The sequence below is a fragment of the Globicephala melas genome, chromosome 15 (genome assembly GCF_963455315.2).
Source record: "Globicephala melas chromosome 15, mGloMel1.2, whole genome shotgun sequence".
Taxonomy (NCBI): domain Eukaryota; kingdom Metazoa; phylum Chordata; class Mammalia; order Artiodactyla; family Delphinidae; genus Globicephala; species Globicephala melas.
The window spans coordinates 39,312,254-39,334,642 of record NC_083328.1 but is presented as its reverse complement, the minus strand read 5'-3'; the positions used below and the strand labels follow the sequence as shown (position 1 = coordinate 39,334,642).

General features: G+C 44.7%; 1 protein-coding gene across 12 annotated transcripts in view; it reads left to right on the top strand.

Moving 5' to 3' along the window:
• The window catches only part of DZANK1 (double zinc ribbon and ankyrin repeat domains 1), a 74,648-nt gene that overhangs the window by 42,297 nt on the left and 9,962 nt on the right, over positions 1-22,389 (top strand). For 11 of the 12 annotated variants that reach the window (XR_009559153.2, XM_030872441.2, XM_060285516.1 and 8 more), the window contains 6 exons: positions 4,539-4,703; positions 6,030-6,237; positions 16,933-17,036; positions 18,121-18,195; positions 19,912-20,008; positions 20,731-20,831. Coding sequence is in view for 11 of the 12 variants with exons in the window: in XM_030872441.2 (XP_030728301.1) it covers positions 4,539-4,703; positions 6,030-6,237; positions 16,933-17,036; positions 18,121-18,195; positions 19,912-20,008; positions 20,731-20,831 (750 nt within the window). In the remaining variant the exon portion in view is untranslated. Of the gene's footprint in view, positions 1-4,538; positions 4,704-6,029; positions 6,238-16,932; positions 17,037-18,120; positions 18,196-19,911; positions 20,009-20,730; positions 20,832-20,947; positions 22,379-22,389 lie in introns of those variants that run through there. The other variant, XM_060285519.1, reaches the window with a different exon arrangement.

The window sequence follows — 22,389 nt, the reverse complement described above, 5'->3', positions numbered from 1 at the left end:
ACTGTTTTACATTCCTACCAGTGAGATATGGAGGTTCCAGTTTCTCTGCATTGTCACCAGCACTTGGTATTATCAGGCGTTTTTTTCATGACTTCCCCTCTTTACCATTTTAATGTCTGTAGGATCTGTAGTGCGACCGCCTCTTTCGTTCCAGATGTTTGTAATTTGTGTTCTCAGTTTCCTCTCTCTCTCTCATCCTTTCTCCCGCCTTTTCTCTCTTTTTCTCAGTCTCTCTCTCCAGCTAGAGACTTATAATTTTTTTAAATTTTATTTATTTATTTATTTTTAGCTGTGTTGGGTCTTTGTTGCATGTGGGCTTTCTCTAGTTGCGGCGAGGGGGGCTACTCTTCGTTGCAGTGCGTGGGCTTCTCGTTGTGGTGGCTTCTCTTGCTGTGGAGCACGGGTTCTAGGTGCACAGGCTTCAGTAGTTGTGGCACACGGGCTCAGTAGTTGTGGCTTGCGAGCTCTAGAGCACAGGTTCAGTAGTTGTGGCGCATGGGCATGTGGCTCCTTGGCATGTGGGATCTTCCCAGACCAGAGCTCGAACCCGTGTCCCCTGCATTGGCAGGTGGATTCTTAACCACTGCACCACCAGGAAAGTCCCATAGAGACTTAAAACTTTTATTGATCTTTTCAGAGAACTAGCTTCTGGTTCATTGACTTTCTCTATTTTTTGGTTTCGTTTTTTGGAATTTTGCTCTTTATTGTTTCCTTTATTCTCTTTGTTTTAGATTTTATTTAATATTCTCTTTCTGATTTCTTAAGGTGAGAATTCAAATCTTTGATTTAAAATTTTTCTTCTTTTTAAAAAGAGACTACAAATTTATCTCTAAGAACTTCTTTAGCAATATTCCACAAATTTATGTAAGTTGTATTTTTATTATAATTCAGTTTAGTTTTATTAAAATTTTATTAAACTATATTTTCTAACATCCCTTGTGATTTCTCCTTTGGCCTATGATTTATTTAGAGGTTGGTTGTTTAATTTCCAAATATATGGGGTTTCCCTTATCTTATTGTTACTCATTTATAATTTTATTCCATTATAGTCAGAGAACATACCCTCTATGATTTGAGTTATTTTCAGTCAATGAAAATTGTTTTATGGCCCAGTATATAATCTAACCTGGAAAACATACCAGCTGCACTCAAAAGTGTGTTCCGTCATTGTGGGTATTCTATAAATATCACTGAAGTCAAAGTGTAATGTTGCACAGATCTTATATGTCTTTGCTGATCATATTCTAATTGTTCTGATAAATGCTGAGAAAACCTCCAACAATGATTCTGGAATTGTTTACTTCTATCTTTAATTCTGTCACTTTTTGCATCATGTATTTTGTTAAGCACATAAACATTTTTTATTGTTATGTCTTCCTGGTGAATCTAACCTTTATCATTATGAAATTTCCCTCTCTATCTCTTGTAATACATTTTTTCCCCTAAACTTGTTTCAGCCTATATTGATACAGAACCACTCCAGCCTTCCTTTTTATTGTTTACATGGAATATTTTTATCTTTGTATTTACTTTCAGCCTATATAGTTGGACCTTGTCTCTGGCTTCCATATAGTTGTTTTTCCTTTTCATTTTTAAATTTTTGTAATTTTGTTTTTCCTTTTTTAAAAAATAATCCATTGTGATAATTTCTGCCTTTTAAGTGGAATGTTTTGTCCATCAAAGGTTACTATAATTATTGATATGTTTGGTTTTTGATCTACCATTTTATTATTGATTATTGATTTTTAGTTTTCCCATCTGTTTTGTTTCCTTTGTTCCTACTTTCTTGCCTTTTGGGGGTTTTTGAATACTTTTTAGAATTATATTTTAATTTTCTTGTTGACTTTTTTTTTTTGCGGTACGTGGGCCTCTCACTGTTGTGGCCTCTCCCGTTGTGGAGCACAGGCTCCGGACGCACAGGCTCAGCGGCCATGGCTCACGGGCCCAGCTGCTCCGCAGCATGTGGGATCTTCCCGGACCGGGGCGCGAACCCGTGTCCCCTGCATCGGCAGGCGGACTCTCAACCACTGCGCCACCAGGGAAGCCCTCTTGTTGACTTTTTAGCTGTATTTCTTGGCATTATTTTTTAGTAGTTGCCCTAGTGATTAAAATATACATTTTTAACTTTTTAGTCTAATTAGTTACTATTGTACCACATCAGGTTAAATACAGAAATCTTGCAACTATATAGGTTCATATCCTTTCCCCCATCCTTTATGTTACAGTTATACATATTACACCTTTATACATCATAAGCCCTTCAAGAATGTTGTGGTTTATGTTTTAAACAATTGTATGTATCTCTTAAAGAAATTAAGAGAAGAAAGAATATATATATATACACATATACGTATGAATGTATATATGTATAACTGAATCACTGTGCATTTCAATGAAAGGTCTGAAGGCTTTGTATTTAGAAACCCAGATTAGCAAGTTTTGTATCAAAACCCTGCTTTAAGAGCAGGATAAATTGAAATTTAAGTCTGAAGGAAAAGTTTCCAAAGGGTTTCTCCTTTGATTTTATCCCAAAGAGTCTTCCTTTAATTGCACATAAATGGGGCGAGGATAAGTATATACTAAAGGGGTCTTCTTTCTCAGAATCTGTGGGTGTTGGGAGCTGGGGTAGCCTCTTTCTGGAAGGATGTCTGTTTTAGGACAACAGAGCAATCCCTGAAGTAAAACAGGATACACTGGGCGCATAGTTTTCTTTGAGGAAAAATTATCCTTAGTAAACACTTTCTATAATGTGTGCACACATTCCGTTATCAATGGAGTCAGTTATTCATTGATCGATTGATTCATTCAGTAACTACTTGAGTGGCTCCCAGGTGCCAGGTCCCAGGTCCTGTGCTTGTGGGGAAAAGTGTGAAATGAGAGTCCTTTCCCTTCAGGAAATCAGGTCTAGTGGGAAGGAAGCTGACACAGGGAGCCTGACCCTGTGCTGAGCACTCCTGCGGACTGCGCTGCACTTAACCAGGTGAAATCCCGCCGCAGGAGCGCCCCGTGAGGGAGCCACTGTGTTGAAGGGGCTGCATGGAGTCGTGGATGAAAGCCCGGCTATAGCGTAGAGTCGGCTGACCTGGGTTCAGATCGCGGGGCTCACCCCCTCGGTGCCTCGCTTTCCCTCATCTGTAAACAGAGGCGACCAGGGCGCCCGCGTGCCACCTCTGCCGTGGGGTTTAGCAGCGGGAGCAAAGATTCTAGTCCAGGTCCGCCTGCCAGAGTCTCAGAAAGTCTCATGAGACAATCCCAACTCCCTCCCCCAAAGAAAATAATTCTTCTCCTGTGTCAGGAGTGGCAAGTAAGTTGACATTGCCAGATGGAAACCAGAGTCCGAAGGAGAGAGGATGAGCCTCGGCCGTGACCTCTCAGGCCGCCCCCTCTCCTCAGGCTTTTTCTCTAGTAACATCCTCACAGCGAGGGCGGTGGGCACGCTGCCTTTGGCGTCCCAGGTAACGGGGGCTTCAAGATATGTGAGGCACCAGTTTCCTCGACTTTCCATGAAGCAGCGCATGTTCTTTGTTCTAATTTATTCACTGGTGAAGCTCATCATAGTTTTACTCTTTGGGGCAGAAGTACCACCGTATTTCCGGGGTTTGCACTGGCCTGCGGCTTCCTTCTCTTCCGGATCGGGAGGGGGATTGGGGTATTGACCTGCCTGTACGGCCCTGTGTCCACCCGTCCACGTGAGAGCAGGGGAAGCTTGATATGGAGCCGCCATGGGGGTTTTAACACAGCTTCTCTGTGCCTCAGGGGCCCCCGGAGCCAGGCTCCTCCCTTCCACAGCCTTGGTGAAATCGCTTCTTGGGATTTGGGTCCTAGCACCTATTTCCCTAAGAATCTGCAGACAGAGATCATTAGTTCTCTCAGATTGAGAAGGTGTCTCATTGCTGTTTTCATCTGCATTTTTTGAGGTTAAACCTTTTCATTCATCTATTGACCCCTGGTGTTTTCTTCTTTTATGAATTGTCTACTTACCTTTTTAATGAAACACTCAGAATTATTTATGGGAGTAAGGGTCACATGTAAATAATGCAAGAGGTTTTGTGTGAAGGGTTAGTCTCCATTCCCATCCTAGTCCCACGGCTCCTACCCCCAGAAGTAATCACTGTAACCCACTTTCTGAGGTCTTCTTTCAGCCATTCGATGCATTAATAAGTAACTGGTAGTTTAATATGAACACAGACCCAGTTCTTTGCTCCTAGCAGTGTGTCTCGTTAGTAACCTCCTTATTTTTTCTGCTGTCTATATGTCCCGTGGTGCGTTTAGACCATCCCCTGGTGCTGGACGTTTAGGGCTGGCTGTTTCCAGTTATTTCCTCTAAAACCACAATCCTGCAGGGAATGGTCTTGAAAATACTTCTTTGTGAATTTGTCCATCTGTAGGATAAATTCTAGAAGGTAGAATTACAGGGTCAGATGGTATGGGCATGTGTTCTTTGGACGGCTGCAGATTGTATGGTATGGGCGTAATTTGTATGGGAAAATTGTGTCTCTGATATTCATGAAAATATAAAAGTATTTTCTATCCTCTAGCCTGGCGTTGCAACTTGCTACTCCGTTTGTTGTAAATGTGGAGCCAGCAATCACCCATCTGCACGATTCTGTGGCTCCTGTGGTATTTACGTGAAGTCCTTGGCAAGACCTAGTGTGGAGAACAGCTTGGCTCCAGCTGCTGGAGAACCTGGCCCTTTTGCTGAGGTGAGGCCTCCATGGTAGTAAGAACTGGACCCAGGAAGGGGTTGTGACTCTGAATTTGTGTTCTCGACCCTGTGAGCCAACCCAGGGGAAGAGAGCCGAAACACTTAGACCTTTCTCGTGGACTTTCAACTGGGTGTGTAAATACCTTCAACCACGTTATGTTTTAAACACTCGAGTGATTTCTTCAGAATTCAAAGATGTAAATATGCATTTATCTGTAGTAAATCGAGATCTAACTGCGTGTGCAAGGTAATAGATGTAATGTCATTAGGGAGCTTTAAAATACATGGGATAGAATGTACTCTCGTCTCGTGAATTTCTTATGTAGCACACCAAGAACTTTCCCCCTGCTCTTTTATATTTTAGAAAACTTATATTGGGTTCGTACAATTGCTTTCGCCACTTATAACAACTGGGCATATTTGAGGAAAATCTCACAAGGTTATTTTCAGGACTTAATCTGTAACCAGCTTTGTGTTAGACTTTTATGAATTTGTCTAAGCTACAGAAAGACTTTTCGGGTTTCTTCTCTTCTTTAGATTCTTCAAATCTCTTCATTAGAAGAATTTGAAGCTTGATGATTGTTAGAGAGAATGCATGTGCACTCAGCAACTTTGCATTCATTTTTAGGGAGTTCACGGTTCCTTAACCCAAATGAAAACACTTGCAGATCCCGGGACTGCCAATAACCGAGGTGGCACCTTTGTGCAAATGAGACATGGTGTTTTTCTTCTCAAGACAATTGACTGCCATCTGTTGGAAATTGACTGTAATTTACTAATTTTGTTAGACATTTTATTTTGCCATAAAAATTGTCCTAATAAATATGCAAACATACAATGTCCACTAGGTGAATATTACCCCTTTAGATGCATTGCTTTTGTGCAGTGTGCAACGTACATATCCTTGCACGGTGGTCCTCTCAGGTCCCCAGGCCCAGATGCAGGAGAGTGTCTCAGAGAAAATGTAGGTGCCCAGTAGTTGAGTGTGGATGGGTAGTAAAGTCTATGCTCCTCTGGATTGTAGAGCTGAGAGGATAGATTTCCAGGCCTCAGGCGGCAGGACAGGGAGCATCAGTTGATTTGCCGAATTTGAGACAGTCAGTGGACAAGGGGTGGGGCTGGCTTCAGGGCTCAGGCTGGGAGTTGCTGCGAAAAACAAGCAAAGAAGGTGAGACAAGGCCTGAAAACCCCTTTTAGTTCAAAGTACAGTGTTTTGGAGATACTTTTACTCCTGATTAGAATTGTTTTCTGTGATAAAATGGAGAATTAATTAATTTATATTATAGGTTTTTTTTTTTTAATGTTTTCTGCCTTGCTCATACAGCCTCCATCTGCCTGGCAGCCCCTAAATGTTCCTTTGCCCAAGCCTGATGCTGGGCCTAAGAAGGATGTGGGCACACAGACCACTGGCCTGTTCTACCCGTCTGGGACCCTCCTGGCAAAAAAAGAACTGGAAATGGCTTCTCAGAAGCAGAGGCAGGAGAAAATGAGTGACCATAAACCTCTCCTCACAGCCGTCAGCCCAGGGAGAGGTGAGACACACTCTCCTCTCAGAAGGGAACCCACTCTTTCCCTGAAAGAAAATTACGTCTTTTATCTTCCTTTCGATTCATTTTTATGTACAAGAAGTGCCTTTATTTTTCTTTCTTCAAGTAATTTCCTTTGTATGAATAATAGCACTTCCTTAAACTTTTAGCATGTTTTGACTCTTAGCCCCGTTGTTGCGTTGGTAAATGAAGTCGCACATAAGAATGTGTACTACTGGGCTTCCCTGGTGGCGCAGTGGTTGAGAGTCCGCCTGCCGATGCAGGGGACGCGGGTTCGTGCCCCGGTCTGGGAGGATCCCACATGCCGCGGAGTGGCTGGGCCCGTGAGCCATGGCCGCTGAGCCTGCGCGTCTGGAGCCTGTGCTCCGCAACGGGAGAGGCCACAGCAGTGAGAGGCCCGCATACCGCAAAAAAAAAAAAAAAAAAAAAAAAGTGTGCTACTAACACAGAAATGTGCTTAGTCTGCGTCGTTACTGCTGACTGCCATAATCTCTTTTTCTATTGTGGCAAATTCACATGACACAAAATTCACCATTTAACCATTTTAAAGGGTACAGTTCAGTGGCATTTAGTACATGAGCAGTACAGCCATCACCACTGCATTTCTAGAACCTTTTCATCCCCCCAGAAGTAAACCCTGTACATCCCCTTCCCAAAGGTGTAACGATCACTCATCTACTTTCTGTCTTCATGGATTTGCTTATTCTGGACATATAAGTGGAAGCATATAATATGGTCTTTTGTGACCGGCTTCTTTCACTTAGTATGATGTTTTCAAGTTTTGTCCGTGTAACACGTTTTCAGTACTTCATTCTATTTTTTTAATAATAGCTCAGTGATATTCTATTGTGTGGATATATGACATTTGTTTGTATGTTCACCAGTAATAGACATTTGAGTTGTGTCCAGCTTTGTGTGTGTGTGTGTGTGTGTGTGTGTGTGTGTGTGTGTGAACAGGTTTGACTGTTAAGAATAACGGTGCTCTGAACATTCATGTAGAAATTTTTCTGTGGCATATGTTTTCATGTCTCTTGGGTATGTACATAGGAGTGCAGTTGCTGGGTCAAATGGTAACATGTTTAACTTTCTGAGGAACTTCTGGACTCTTTTCCAACGTGGCTGCACTATTTTACATTCTGACTGGCTGTGTATGAGGGTACCGATTTTTCCACATCTTTATCAGCACTTGTTGTTATTTGACATTTTCATTACAAGCATCCTAGTGGATGTGGAGCAGTGTCTCACTACGGTTTTTTTTTTTTTTTTTTTGCGGTACGCGGGCCTCTCACTGTTGTGGCCTCTTCCGTTGTGGAGCACAGGCTCCGGACGCGCAGGTTCAGCGGCCATGGCTCACGGGCCCAGCCGCTCCGTGGCATGTGGGATCTTCCCGGACCGGGGCACGAACCCGTGTCCCCTGCATCGGCAGGCGGACTCTCAACCACTGCGCCACCAGGGAAGCCCTCGTTATGGTTTTGATCAGCGTTTCCCTGATGACTAATGATGTTGAGCATCATTTCGTCTGAGTTACCTGATTTATTAGCATCCAGTTGTCCATAGTATCCCTTTATAATCCTTTTTATTTCAATAAGGTTGGTGGTAATATCCCCTGTTTAATTTCTGATTCTAGCAATTTGAGTCACTTCTCTTTTTCTTGGTGAGTCTAGATAAAGATTTGCCGATTTTGCTGATCTCTTTTCAAGAACCAACTTTGGGTTTTGTTGATTTTTTGTATTGCTTTTCTGTTCTGTCTTTCGTTAATTTCCACTCTAATCTTCATTATTTCCTTATTTCTTCTTGCTTTAGGTGGAGTTTGCTCTTTTTCTAGTTTCTCAAGGTCAAAGGTTCAGGTCTTTTTTTTTTTTAGGTGAAATTATTTATTTATTTATTTTGTGGGGTTCAGGTCTTGATTTGAGGCCTTTCTTCTTTTTTAATGTAGGCATTTACAACAATAAATTTCCCTGGGAGTGCTGCTTTCACTGCATCCCATAAGTTTTGGTGTTGTACCTTCATTTTCTTTCAACAATGAATTTTCTAGTTTCCCCTGTGGTTTCTTCTTTGACCCACTGGTTGTTTAAGAATTATTTAATTTCCAAATATTTGTGAGTTCCCCAAATTTCTGTCTGTTATTGATTTCTAGTTTCATTCTATTGTGATCAGAAACATACTTTGTATGATTTTAACCCTTTTAAATTTATTGAGACTTGACATGGCCTAACATATGATCTATCCTGGAGAATGTTCCATGTGCCCTTGAGAAGAATATATATTCTCTTGGGGGTGGAATAGTCTGTAGATGTCCATTAGGTCCTGCTAGTTTAGAGTGCTGTTCAAGTGTTCTATTTCTTGCTGACCTTCTGCCTAGTTGTTCTATCCATTTTGAAAATAGGGTATTAAAGTGTCCAACCGTTGTTGCTGAGTTGTCTATTTCTCCCATCATTTCCCTCAGTTTTTGCTTCATGTATTTTGGTTATCTGTTATTAGGTACATACTTACAATTGTTTATAATTGTCATACCTTCATGATACCCTTTTTCATTATAAAACGTCCCTATTTTTATCTAGTAACATTTTATTTGGCTTTAAAATCTATTTTGTCTGGTATTAGTATAGCCAGTCCAGCTTTCTTGTGGTTGCTGTTTGCATGATATATATATTTCCGTATTTTTTACTTTTAATCTGTTTGTATCTTTGAATCTAAAGTGTCTAAAATCTCTGTTTTTTGATTGGGCTGTTAAATTCATTCACATTTAATGTTATTGATAAAGTTGGATTTGTATCTTCCATTTTACTCATTCTTTTCTAAATGTTTGTATCTTTTTGTTCCTGTATTCCTCCTTTACTGCTTGCTTTTGTGTTGCATATTTTCTAATGTAAGATTTGAATGTTTAATGGGTTTTTTCCCCTATATATTGGGTTGACCAAAAAGTTCGTTCAGGTTTTTCCATACCAGCTTATTCCCTTATCTGTTGCTCTAGGGCTTACATTATACATCTTTTTTTTTTAATTTTTATTTATTTTATTTTTGGCTGCGTTGGGTCTTTGTTGCTGCATGGGCTTTCTCTAGTTGTGGCAAGCAGGGGCTACTCTTCATTGTGGTGTGTGGGCTTCTCATCGCGGTGGCTTCTCTTGTTGCAGAGCACAGGCTCTAGGTGCGTGGGCTTCAGTAGTTGTGGCATGCAGCCTCAGTAGTTGTGGCTCACGGGCTCTAGAGCCCAGGCTCAGTAGTTGTGGCACACAGGCTTAGTTGCTCCTCGGTCTGTGGGATCTTCCCAGACCAGGGCTTGAACCTGTGTCCCCTGCATTAGCAGGCAGATTCTTAACCACTGCACCACCAGGGAAGCCCCTTACCTTACACATCTTATCAGAATATGTTTCAGATTTATAGTAATTTAATTCCAGTGTGACACAGAAATGCTACTCCTATATAGCTCTGTTCTTTCTTCCTGGTTTTATAGGTATATATAACAACAATGCCTACATATATATATATTACATCTATATATGTTGCAAACCCAACAAAACACTGTTATATTTATTACTTTATATAACCTTATGTCTTTTAAAAATGCTGAAAGAAGAAAGAACTACAGTTGACCCTTGAACAACATGGCTTTGAACTGTGTGGGTCTGTTTATATGTGGATTTTTTGTTTTCACTGTATGCTTACTTCAGTAAGCATATACATATGCTTATATATACATGATCCACAGTTGGTTGAGTGCACGGATATGGGACCATGGATACGGAGGGCCAACTCTAAAGTTATATACAGATTTTCAACTGCATGGGGGGTTGGTGCCCATAACCCCTGTGTTGTTCAAGGGTCAACTTTATTATATATTTATGGCTTTTGTCATATTAGCCTCCTTTCTTCCCATTTCTAGTTGTCTTTGTTTACTCCTGTGGATTTGAGTTACCATCTGGAGCCATTTCCTTAGCCCAATCAAGCTTTGCTCCTGTCCACCTCTTTTGTGCTCTTATTGGCCAAGATATTACATTTCTATATGTTATAGGACAAATACTACACCTATATACATATTATTTTATGCAATATATTATTATATTTTTTAGGAGAAGAAAAGAAATAGGCATTTATAATGTCTTTTATAGTTACATGGTTCTTTATCAGTGCTCTTTGTTTTTTTGTGTGTATGGATTCACATTACTGTCTGGAGTCATTTGCTTTGAGCCTGAAGGGCTTTCTTTAGTGTTTCTTATAGGGTGGTCTGATAGCAATGACTTCCCTCAGTTTTTTAGTGTCTGGTGACGTCTTCATTTTGCCTTCATTTTTGAAAGATAACTTCTGGGAATAGGATTCTTGGTTGACAGGTTTTTTTTTTTTCTTTTGAGCGCTTTGAATATGATATCCCACTGTCTTCTGGCCTCCATGATTTCTGGTGAGAAATCTGCTGTTAATCTCTTGCAGATCCCTTGTATGTGATGAGTCACTTCTCTCCCGCTGCTCTCAAGATTCTCTGTTTTTGTCTCTTAAAAGTGTGTCTTTTGGTGTGGACCCTACTTGGAATTTGTTGAGCTGCTTGGATGTGTAAATTCATGCCTTTCATCAAATTTGGGAAGTTTGGGGCCATTGTTTCTTCAAATATTTTTTCTGCATTTTGCTCTGTCCCCTCTTCTGGGATTCTCATTATGCATATGTTGGTATGCTTGATAGTTTCCTGCAGGTTTCTTAGGCTCTGTTCATTTTTCTTCATTCTTTTTTTCTCTCTGTTTTTTGCATTGCATAATATCTGTTGATCTGTTTCTGAATTTGCTAATTCTTTCTTTTGTCAGTTCAAATTAACTTCTGAGTCTCTCTAGTGAATTTTTAATTTCAATCATTATGCTTTTCTGCTACACAATATTTATTTGGTTCTCTTTATATATAATTTCTGTGTATTTATTGATATTCTGTATTTCATGAGGCACATTCTTTTATTTCTTCATGCATCATTTCTTTTAGTTCTTTGGATATATTTACAATGGCTGCTTTGAAATCTTTGTTAAATCTCCAACATGTGACCTCTCTCACAGTTTCTGTTGCCTGTTTTTTTTCCTGTGTGTGAATCACAGTTTCTTGTTTCTTTGCATTCTTTTTTTGCCTCTTAAATTTTGTCTTTATTTTTGGAACCTGGACATTTAAAGTAACATGTTTAGCAACTCTGGGTACTGACCTCACCTCCAGGCTTGTTACTGTTATTTGCTTGTCTGTTTAGTGACCAGCTGGACCAGGTTCCTGAGCTCTGTCTCATCCCCACAGTGGGACACCTCTGAAGTTGCTCCTTGGAGAGTGAGGCCTTGGCCATGCACCCTGTCACCCTAGGATGACCGCAATTTTGGCAAGGCTCTCTTTGACCATCTCTTTCCCTGACCATAACCAGCCTTTAAGTTCCACTTATTGCTGGCTGATTGCTTTATTACTTTCCACCATACTCTGGGGGTGTAAATTGCTCTACAGGCTGATCCAATTACTTTTTTTTTTTTGGATGTGGGCAAATCTCACTTTAATTGCAAATGGCTTCACTTACAGCACATTCAATAATGAACAAACAGGAGAGCTGTGACTTTTGAACATACGGATATATAAAAGTCCCTTGAAATTCAGGTAGTCAAGATAAGGGCATTTCGCAAGGAAAGCACCCCCGCCACCTCCCATTTTTCTGAAGTCTGTTTTACACTCATTTTAAAAGATGACGAGGCATACTCAGAAATTCAAAGTAGTAGGATGTGCCTTGCAGGAAGAGAAGAAAACCTTTTTTTCAGATTGTTGGGTAAATACATATCAGCAATTCCACTTGACAAAAGCTGATGGATGTCCTCCCTGAGTCAGGCTAGGCTCTGAGTGGGGATGGGAAACTGTGAGAAAGGGAGAACCTGATACAACACAGTACCAATTGGTTCCCCTCTAACACACCGTGCCGTGACCCCAGACGTGGGTGTACAAGAGCAGCCATCGGGGTGGTGACTGACTGTCCTCACTGCCGGCAATTGACAAAGGGTCTCTAACCCGTGGACAAAATCCTTGACCAGCAAACTCAAATTGTCACTGAATTTAAATCATAAAGGATCTAAGGAAATTCATGTTTTATTTATGTGTATATATGGACTCCTTACACGATTAACATTCCTTTTCTCCTAAGGGTTTGTTCTATAAACTGGAGTGGCCTAAGAAAAGCATTGTATAATTCTGATTTTATTTAACGCTTTCGAAAGAGAAAGGAGGGAATGGAGAGAAAAGTGTCACAAATTCTTCAACTCTGGGGCTCAGCACGTACAACAGACTCCTTGGACAAAAGGTTCATCTGGATTGTTGGGTAGTTTCAATGCTGAGGAAAGACTAGGGGAGCCCACCCCAACCCCACAGAAAGAATTCTACAGTTACTCTATCACGGTGCTCTAGCTAAAGCATAGGTTTCAAACTACAGAGAGTTTCAACTTAACATCTAAAATTTGAAATTGTAGCCTTTCAGCAACAAATAGGCACAGAGAGCTCATCTCAGAAGTAAAATTAAAGAACTACTGCTCTGATGTATGAAAGTCAAGACATCGCTCCCAGCTATGCCACACTTCCAGGCTTAGGCAGACACATAAGGTGGTGGCGGCTTCTTGGTGGCGCCATTCACGGTGGCATCATCGTACGGGGGTAACAGCACCGTAGTGTCTTTGCTGGTAACATAAACCAGGACAGCGGAGGAGTTCCTGCCATTGATGTATCGGTAGCAGTTCCAAACACAGCTAATCAAGTAACCCTTAAAAGTCAAGATGATGCTGATAACCAGAAGTAGCCTTGCACAGATCAGGATCATGAGAAGAGAAATTGCGATAGCAATGCACATGTTGGCATCATCCATGACCTCCAAGTCACCTCCGCGTTCAGAACTTGAAAAGCGATACTGATCTGGATCAGCCAGGGCGGGCGCTCAATAGAATCAGCAGGGCCACGGCATTGATGATCAGGTACCAGACGCCGAGCAGGATGGTGCCGGTGTGGACATGGCAGCACAGGCAGCAGCTGTTGGAGTTGAACCACGTCTAGGGCGCCACCATCTTCATCGCTCGGGCCGCCGGCGCAGTGGCGCGAGCGCGCGCCCAAGTTTGCAGGAGCTTCGGCCGCGTGGGTCTGGGCCCGCTGCACGGCTGCTGTCGGCTCCCTAATCCAATTAAATTTGAGATTCTCTATAGGGATAGTTTTTGAGATCAGTGTTTGAGATATTTTTCGGACTTCAGGAGAGCTCTTCTTAGCCGTTTACTTCTGTGGTTCTCTTTGGTAAACTGGCCAGCCCATGGTTTAACTGCTATCTCTAGGCTTCTTTTACTTGCTTTTTACCACATCATTCATTGTTATCCTTAGGCCTGAACTTCCTCACACTCTTGCCAAAGGAGTGGGTTCCTGTGGAGATTCGGAGCTCTCTGTCTTATCTTCCCTTGTGCAAAATATCTGAGCCAATGCTCTGGATCAGGGGGTGGGGACAATGGTGTGTTTCTCTTCAGCGGCTGGGCACTCAGTGAAGGAGGTGCAGCTGTCACCTCTGGTCTTCTTGACTTGCCTCTTCTGCTATGAGACCTCTGCTTTACAAATAAGCCAGTACAAGGATGACCTGGACCGCAGTATTCTCAGTGTACCAGACCCAAAGGGGAGCATCCATCCCATAAATGGTGGCTGGACAGAGGAGGGGGGCCCCCACTCCTGACTGCACTTGCCCAGAATTTGGTCTCTGCAGCAGGTAATTGGGGGCGGGATGAGAAACACTGAAATCCTGCTTCTTCTGGGAAGATTCCGTGGCTCTCCAGCTGGGAGCTGGGAGCTGGGAGGAGAGGGAGCTGTGTGTTTATGGTTGAACCATGTGGAGTGAAGTTTTCATTGTGCTCAGCTGAGAGAGGGGAGGAGGGGGTGGGTCATGGTTCAAACACCACAGACTCTTGCTGTTCTGAGTTTTAGCACAGTTTCTTCTTCAGATGTTTCTGTATTTGCTCTATGTCCCTAGAACCATTTCCAGACCCTTTTTTTTATTTTTATTTTTTGCTGTACACGGGCCTCTCACTGTTGTGGTCTCTCCCGTTGCGGAGCACAGGCTCCGGACGCGCAGGCCCAGCGGCCATGGCTCATGGGCCCAGCTGCTCCGCGGCATGTGGGATCTTCCCGGACCGGGGCACAAACCCACGTCCCCTGCATTGGCAGGCGGACCCTCAACCACTGGGCCACCAGGGAAGCCCCAGACACTTTAAATGTTTGTTTATTTTATGGTTCCACGGGGATGAGGTCCCCTGAGTTCCCTGGGCTGCAGAGCTGGGAGTCAGTCATTCCCAGCTCTTCTCTTGCCTCATGGATTTCCCAACTGGGAGTCAGGACCCAGTCTACTGTCTTCCAGGCATGAGTGGCCTGGTCGATCGTCTGCAGAGATGACCAGAATGACCTCTCCCACCCCTGTATGCTGTTTCCCTTCCTTTGGAATCTAGACTGGCCTTGCGAGTTGCTTTGATCAGCAGAAGTGGCAGAAGAGACACTACGACAGTTCCGGGCCTGGACCTAGGAGGGCTGGGAGCTTGCATTTACTCCCCAGGAAGTGAGTGCCGTGTAAAAAGGTCAGGACAGATCACTGAATGAGGACAGATGCCTCAGGGCCCAGCCAACAGCCACCACAAAGACTGCTGACGTTTGAGCGGGTGCAGGCGGCAGTCACGGGAAAAGAGAGGCCAGGCGACCCCCAGCTCTGTGCCATCTTAGCCGAGGCCTCAGCTACAGGGATGAGACCATCTCGGACCCCCAGCCTCAGCTGATGGCTCGGCTGATACCATGTGGGGCAGAGATGAGCCGTCCCTGCTGGGCGCTGACCACACTCCGGACCCACAGAAGTGTGAGGCCTCAGGTGGTTGACGTTTTAAACCACCAAGTTCTGGGGTGCTTTGCTTGGCACCAACAGAAAATAGATATGGGACCTCAGTTCCCTATAGCAGAAGGCAGCCCCTGGAACCCCCTCTTTCATCCCGAGCTGGGAGGGAGCAGACCTCACCCCCCCAAAAGAGGACTTACGGTCTTGCCAGGACCTTTTCCAAAAGACCCCCTCACCCCTCCCAGCCTTTCCATAAAGCCCTCCCTGTAGGCTTTTTTGAGAGCTGACATTTGATCTTGGAATTGTACGTCTGTTGTAGATTCTCAGTCAGATCTTCGTGTTTAGCATACTCCTGCCTGCGTATTTATTTATTTACCTGTATTTTCTCTGGGTCCACCTGTGAACTCCTCAAGGGCAAGAACTTTGTTCACTGCTGTATCCCCAGCCCTCAGACAGTGCATGGCACACAGGAGGTGCTCAGTGACTGTGGGGTGAATGTGCCTACATTGTGCCAAACCCTGTGCTGGGCTCGGTGCTCCCTCTGGGGTTATGTCAGCTACTGGCAGCCGACTCTCGTGATGCCCAGACCCCTCTGCCCTCTTGATTCCAGCACAGCGTGGTGGTTGGTTCTGCGCATCTTTGCTCGCGTCCCTCGTCAAACGTGCCACGGCATCTCTTTGCTTTGCTGCCTCAGAGCAGTAGAAGACTGCCGGTCCACAGGCGGGTGCAGTTCAGAAGTGCTGGAGCTCACATACGGGGCCGGGGGCAGAGAGTGAATGCCTCGGTCCTTCTGTCCGGTGCACAGACCTGGGGTGTGTTCTGCCTGGTTCCTCTTAGGTCCCAGCAGGACGGAGCCCCACTGCCCACGGCGTTGACCAGCTTTTAACAGATTCTTAATTGACTTCCCTTCCTGCCCTGTCCTGCTGTTTCTGCTCCATCATTCGTGCTTCCCAGGGTCACCTTCAAAAGGAACTACCTGTACTAAATATTCGTCTCAGGCTCTGCTGTCAGGGGTACCCAAACTAAGACACTGAGGTTCTCTTATTTGGTGTCACAATAACGTATGAGGTAAGAGGTATTAGTCCCATTTTATAGGTGAGGAAAGTAAGGCTGAGTAAGATTTAGATGTCTGGATGACCTTGCAAAAGCCACCCAATTGCTCTCAGCTTTAGTGTCCTCACTGGTAAAATGATGAGGTGGGATCCGATGCAGGCTTTCATACTCAAGTGGCCACAGAGCAGAGCCAGGAAGTAAAGGCAGGCAGCCAGGCCTGCAAGGGCTGTGGCCGGCTGGAGCACCCTGCCCCGTCCAAAGCGGGCAGCCACCCCTCGGCCCCAGGCAGCCAGGCCTGGCAGAAGGGCAGGCCCAGTGCTACTGTATCGCCCACCTGTGCACGAGAAACCAGACTCACGTGAAATCTCTCAAGCCTTAAATGGTGGCAATAAATTCGAATTATTTTAAACCCTGTGCAGACTGAAAGGGGCACAGGAAGCTTTCTGGAGTGATGGGAATGTTCTCCATATCGATGGGATGTATACCTTTCCAAAACTCAAAATAGGGGCACTTACCTTTAAAATAGGGGCACTTTATTAGTAAGTTGTTTCTCAATATGGTTAATTTTAAACGAATAAAAGAAAAAGACCCCAGATATGGCAATCAAAATACGTTCCTTTGGAATTCTATAATATTCATGGAACTTATTCTAGTGCACAGTCGAGGTTCAGAAAGCAAAAACCATCACAGAGTTTGGCAAAGAGAAATGAGCTCTCTGAAAATGCATGTTGCATGCTGACACTTTTCCTCCTTCACCCCAGAAGAATCATCCGTGTGTTTGGGTTTCTCTCCTTCTTTAGGATACTGGAGAAAACAGGTGGACCATATCTCCGCTCACCTCAGGTCTTATGCTCAGAACAACCCTGAATTCCGGGCCCTGATTGCAGAGCCCAGGATGGGAAAGGTGGGTGGCCTCTGAGCAGGACTTCCTCTCTGGAGCATAACATGGGATCAGGCTGAGGTTGCTCACACGGACTGTCCTGAAATTGCACTTTACTTGCCCTTTCTCTTTTTCCTGCCCCACCTTCCATGCCTCCTTGCCTTACTTGACATCCAGGAAAACTGGCTCAGAGAGATTTGGTGACCTGCCCAAGACTACACTCTGGGTCTCGGGGGATTCAGGATTTGAAGCAGGTCTGTCAGACCCCGGGGATACTGCTGTTATAAAGACACACATCTGTGAGAAGACCTTTTCCTCTGTCATGAGACTAAAAGAACCTTTCAAAGTTAGCCCATCCCCTCCTCTGCCACCAAGTTAGGCCAACACTGGAACTGTGTCATTGTCAAGTAGTGCTCAGTTTCCTTTGATAATCTATTTTGGTGGTTTATTAATTCCTTGGCCTAATCTAGGGGTCTCAAAACTGTGGCCTGTGGGGCAAATCTGGCCTGCCACCAGTTTTGTAAATCAATTTTTATTGGGTCACAGCTACACTCATTCATTTACTTATTGTCTGTAGCTGCTTTTGCACTGCAATGGCAAGGACCATATGGCCCACAAAACCTAAATATTTACTATCTGATCCTTAAAGCATTTGCTGAGCCCCATTGATCTAAATTCCTCCCACTATTTACAGAGACAGCTGCTCATCTGAATACTTGGCCCTTGATTGCCAAGGCCTGGCCCTCCCAGGTTACTTTTTGCCAGGTGATGACTTGCAGCCATGTGGCTTCATTAAAGTGTGTCTCTTACAGAGAGTATCAATTTGGGTCTTGCTTTCTTAACCAATTTGGCAATCTCTGCTCTTTGATTGGAGTATTTAGTTCATTTATAATTAATGGAATTATAGAGAAGGCTGGATTTGTGTCTGCCATTTTGCCATTTGTGTCCTATTTCATCTAGTTTTTGTTTCTCTTTTCCTGCCTTCCTTTGTGTTAATTAAATGTTTGATTAAATGTACAGCTTAGCATCTCAGAATTTCTTGGCTGTGGCTCCGGGCTTTGAGTCCCACACTCATGGTTGTGAATTCTCTCTAATACTTTTTTACAAGCTCGTCTCTGCTACCGTCCATGAGGATGGCTATGAAGTTAGCATCAGGCTGAATTATATTCAAGTCTCAAACAAGGTGAGTAAAACAGCTGGAAGTTATTCATTTCAAAATTGACTGACCTAGTAAATGGTAGCTTATGATTTATTGAAATGCTTCTGCATAATTCATAGAAAGGAAGAGTTCAGAATATTATGAAACTTAACTGGAGGCCAGCAATTTCATAGAATTAGATAAATAACTGAGCTAAACCTCAGAGAAGCCAGCTTTCAGGCACATAAAGATGTCATAAGAACAGAAAGGAATTATCACCCACCCTATTGGTCCTGTAGTTCTCAGGTTTATTTATACCCACTGAAGTCTGAGTATAGGCGAAAGACTGACAGAAATGTTTGCTGATATGTACTTTGACCTATTTGCCTATAAAAATAAGCTGTACTTTATGGCCATGTCTCCCTGGATCTTCCCTCTCATTTGGTAACTGGAACATTGCCATGGAGCCCATAAGTGTGTGACAAACATTAACTGATACAGGCAGCTTTAGTTTCATTGGACAAGAAGTCACAACATACAAAAGGATAATTAATGGATTGAGAAGAGAGTGAAGAAGGCAAGGAAAAGGAGGGGAACTCGGGCCTGGCCGTGACCTGGCAGGGTGCTAACGATGTCTCTAAAACTGGGACAGATAGCTGGGCCCTGCCTGACCCACAGGGAGGCTGGGAGTGTCCGGTGGGAAAATACACGTAAATGTGCTTTGTAACCAAGGAAAGCACTAAATGCTGTGTTTTCGGTTGTGTGGCTGCAGCAGAGCTTGGGCGAGGAGGTGCTTCAGGAGAATGGGACTGAGGGACGCAGAACACGGCGAGTCACACCACACAGTTGTCCCCACTTGAGGCTGGGGGGAGGGGCATAACCGCTAGGGCAGGTCAGCACCCACCTACTGAGGGCAGCTGGAGACGGGGGTCAGCTGTGAGCTGTTAGCAGCCAACGTGGCAGCTGGGATGGTACCTGACTGGTTAAGGGGAACTGGACAGACACAAGAGCACCTGCAATATGCTGTCCGTCGCGTAGAAGTCGGGGATGTGTCCCAGGTTCTGTGGGTGTTTTTTCTTAGCCTGCGTGTTCTGTGCTCAGGAAGTAGCAGGTGGCTCCTGATGGCAGGAGCAGGGTGCCACGCTGTGGAACCGGTCCAGGTGGATGCAGAATCCTGGGTCTGGCCTGTGTATCACCCATCCTCATTTTATAGACATCCATGTAACCTCATTTTGCTTTGACAACATCTCTTTGAGGCTGGTCATAATATTTCCGCTTTACGGGTGAGGAAACTGAGGCTCAGAGAAGTTAAGCAACTTGCTTCTTCCAAGGCCCCTAAGCTACTAAGTGACCAAACCAGGATACAGACTCTGCAGCCTGAGCCTCCCCGTCAGGCCACCCTAATCCCAAGACATGGAAGGGTTGTAAGCACAGAGGGACACAGTTGTGTATACATTCATTGTATAAAGGGGCTGGGGCAGCCACAGGGAAGGTGGGCTGGCAGGAACCTGTTTGGAGGCTGTTGCAATGATCTTGCTGTGAGAAGAGGGACCAGAATGAGGAGTTGCGTAAGAGACAGAATGGACAAAACATCACGGTGAGGTGAGGGAGGTGTCTGGAAGCATGGTCACGCTGCAGGCTTGACTGTATGGGTAGACAGGGCTGTCGTTAACAGAAAGAGGAGCAGGTGAGCAGGGAGACCATTCTGCTGGGACGCGGCAGCCTCATCTTTCATGGTGCTGGAATTTTTTCATTGGCCAGAACCTTTACCTGAACAAGGCGGTGAAGTTCAGCGACCACTTTCTGAGCAGTGTCACCGAGGGAGGGAACGGGCTTTTCGGCAGCGGGTCCAACCTGGGTGAGTTGTCCCCTTTCGGGGACTTTAACGCAGTTGACCAGTTCTATATGGATGTCGTTACAGGAAAGTAAATCCTACACGTTCTCATCACGAGGAAAAATTTTTTTTTCTATTTCTTTCATTTTGTTTCTATATGAGATGACGATGTTCACTAAACTTCTTGCGGTCATCATTTCATGGTGTATGTAAGTCAAATCATTCTGCTGTGCCCCTGAAACTCATACAGTGCTGCTGTATGTCAGTTACATCTCAGTAAACCTGGAAGAAAAAGTAATAATTAAAAAAGAGAAACCTAAAGAACTGTTGACCAAAAACAACACAGTGACTTGGCGAGGATGGAGAGAACTGCTTAAGATTTGCCAGCCCAGCCAGGCCTCTTACTTTCACGTTCCACCCATGTTATTCCTCTGGCCACCCCAAAGTCAGGCCTGAGACCTTTGCAGTCTTTCACAGGAACTGGGGAGATAAATTGGGGCAGGGGGTGCTCTTTGGGGCCTGAGAACTGTAGCCCCTTTTATTCCCCTCCCTCCTCCCATCCTCTGGTTCTGGACCAAGAAGGACAGCCCCAGGAGTCCTTCGGGCCAGGTTTCATCAAATAGAAATTTCTATAAAAGCCTTTTCCTCCTTCCGACCTCTTGAGGGGGACATGGCAGGAGAGTGGCTCTTTACGTGATGGGAGTGGCGGCGGGCTTCACTTTGGTCCTCGACTCCTGTCATTCCAGTGAGTGACTACAGCCAGAGCACCCCAGACACCACGGAGAAGGTCACAAGGACCAAGAATTTCAAGACCAAAACGTTTCAAGAGAAGCAGCAGCAGCTTACGGTATGTGTTCTCCTTGATCCTTAGAGCTGTCTTCTTCAGCCTGTGCATCTAATGTTTTATTTTGAGATTGTTTAAATGGAAGAATACTTTTTCATTTTCTGTTCCCTTTTTTATAGCAGTGTGTTTTTACTTTATGGAGGCAAAACCTTTAAAATCTCTCAAGATTATTCACTGGAATTATTTTAAAGTTCTCCTCAGTCTCCTGAATCACCTGTTTCCTCTGGGGTCAGTTCTATCTGCTCATCTTTCTCTTTCTTGATTTTGGTTTGTCTCGAACATGTGATGATCCTTGGTTGCTAGGTCATGTTGATAAACGAAGGGCTAGTTTGATTAGCATGAGTGCCCAGCTGGGTCTGTGGGCCTGAGGTCTCTGTGGGTGGAGGAGGGTCCTCGAAGTTGCCAGCATGGGAAGGCCTTTCCTCTGCTGGTGAGCACGGTAGTGGGAGTGCCGTGGTGGTTTCCACTCCTTCCTGGCTCTCCAAACCCGTGCCACGTCTGGGCTCTGCCCTTCGCCCTTCCCAGGCCCAGTGCTCCCAGGAGAAGCCTCTGTTAGGCCAATTGTGAACTGTATGGAAAATAGTATCAGGGTTTAAGCAGGGAGAGCGGAGAGGATGCCAGCCATCCCTGTGATTCATGATAAAGCCCTTTAATAACACGCTGTGGATTCAGCCACACCCAACGCCCGCCCTCCTGCTGGGCTCCCTGGAGAGAACACACTCACGTTTCTGGGGTCTGCAGCTGGTTTTCCTCTTGGCTTTGATTTCCCTGTCAGTCTGATTCCATCTGCTTTCAATCTTTGGGATTCTTCATTTCTGATCCATGCATGGTACCTTTTCCCGGTTTCCCTCAGCTGTTAGAGTTTTGTTCTTCACAATTATGGAGCATGAATAGTTTTAACGGGAGCTTTGGAGAGACAGTGGGTGCCCTTGCTCACCCACCACCTTGCCCGCCGGTCGGCCGTCTTCGGCTGTGACAGCGAGCTGGAGGTGGACACAGGGTCAGTTCCCCCCTCCAGCCCCACCACTTCAGTCACGCGGGGCCCCGGGGCCTCCCGGCAGGCACACGGGCACCCAGCCGGGGCGGGGGCAGGGGGGGCGGCGGTTCTCCGCAGGCAGGTGGTCACACTCGGGCTGATTTTGAACACCTTATAAAGCATGCAGCGTAAACTTTAGGATTCACCTGGTTGCTTTTCCTCGAAATATTCATAATAAAACTGGTGTGTGGTTTCTGGGGTTTTACGAGGTTTCTCATTGCATCCCTGCCCTTAATAACACGAAAAAATGTCAGTGTGGTGTCCTTCCCCCAGGCAAGGCCTCAGAGACTGGCTAGATTTACATTAGATGTGTTTATCTGTGCTGCTGGCCGTTGAAGACCACATACACATACACGCACACCCCACACACACATCACACACACACATACACGCTCGTGCTCACACTCACCTGTCCCTGGGACTCAGAACTTACCCAGGAGAGGAAACATTTGCCCTGAGGGTTGAGCCTGGACAAGTGGGGCGTGACAGTAAGAAGATTTTGCGGCCATGCAAACGACCACCTTC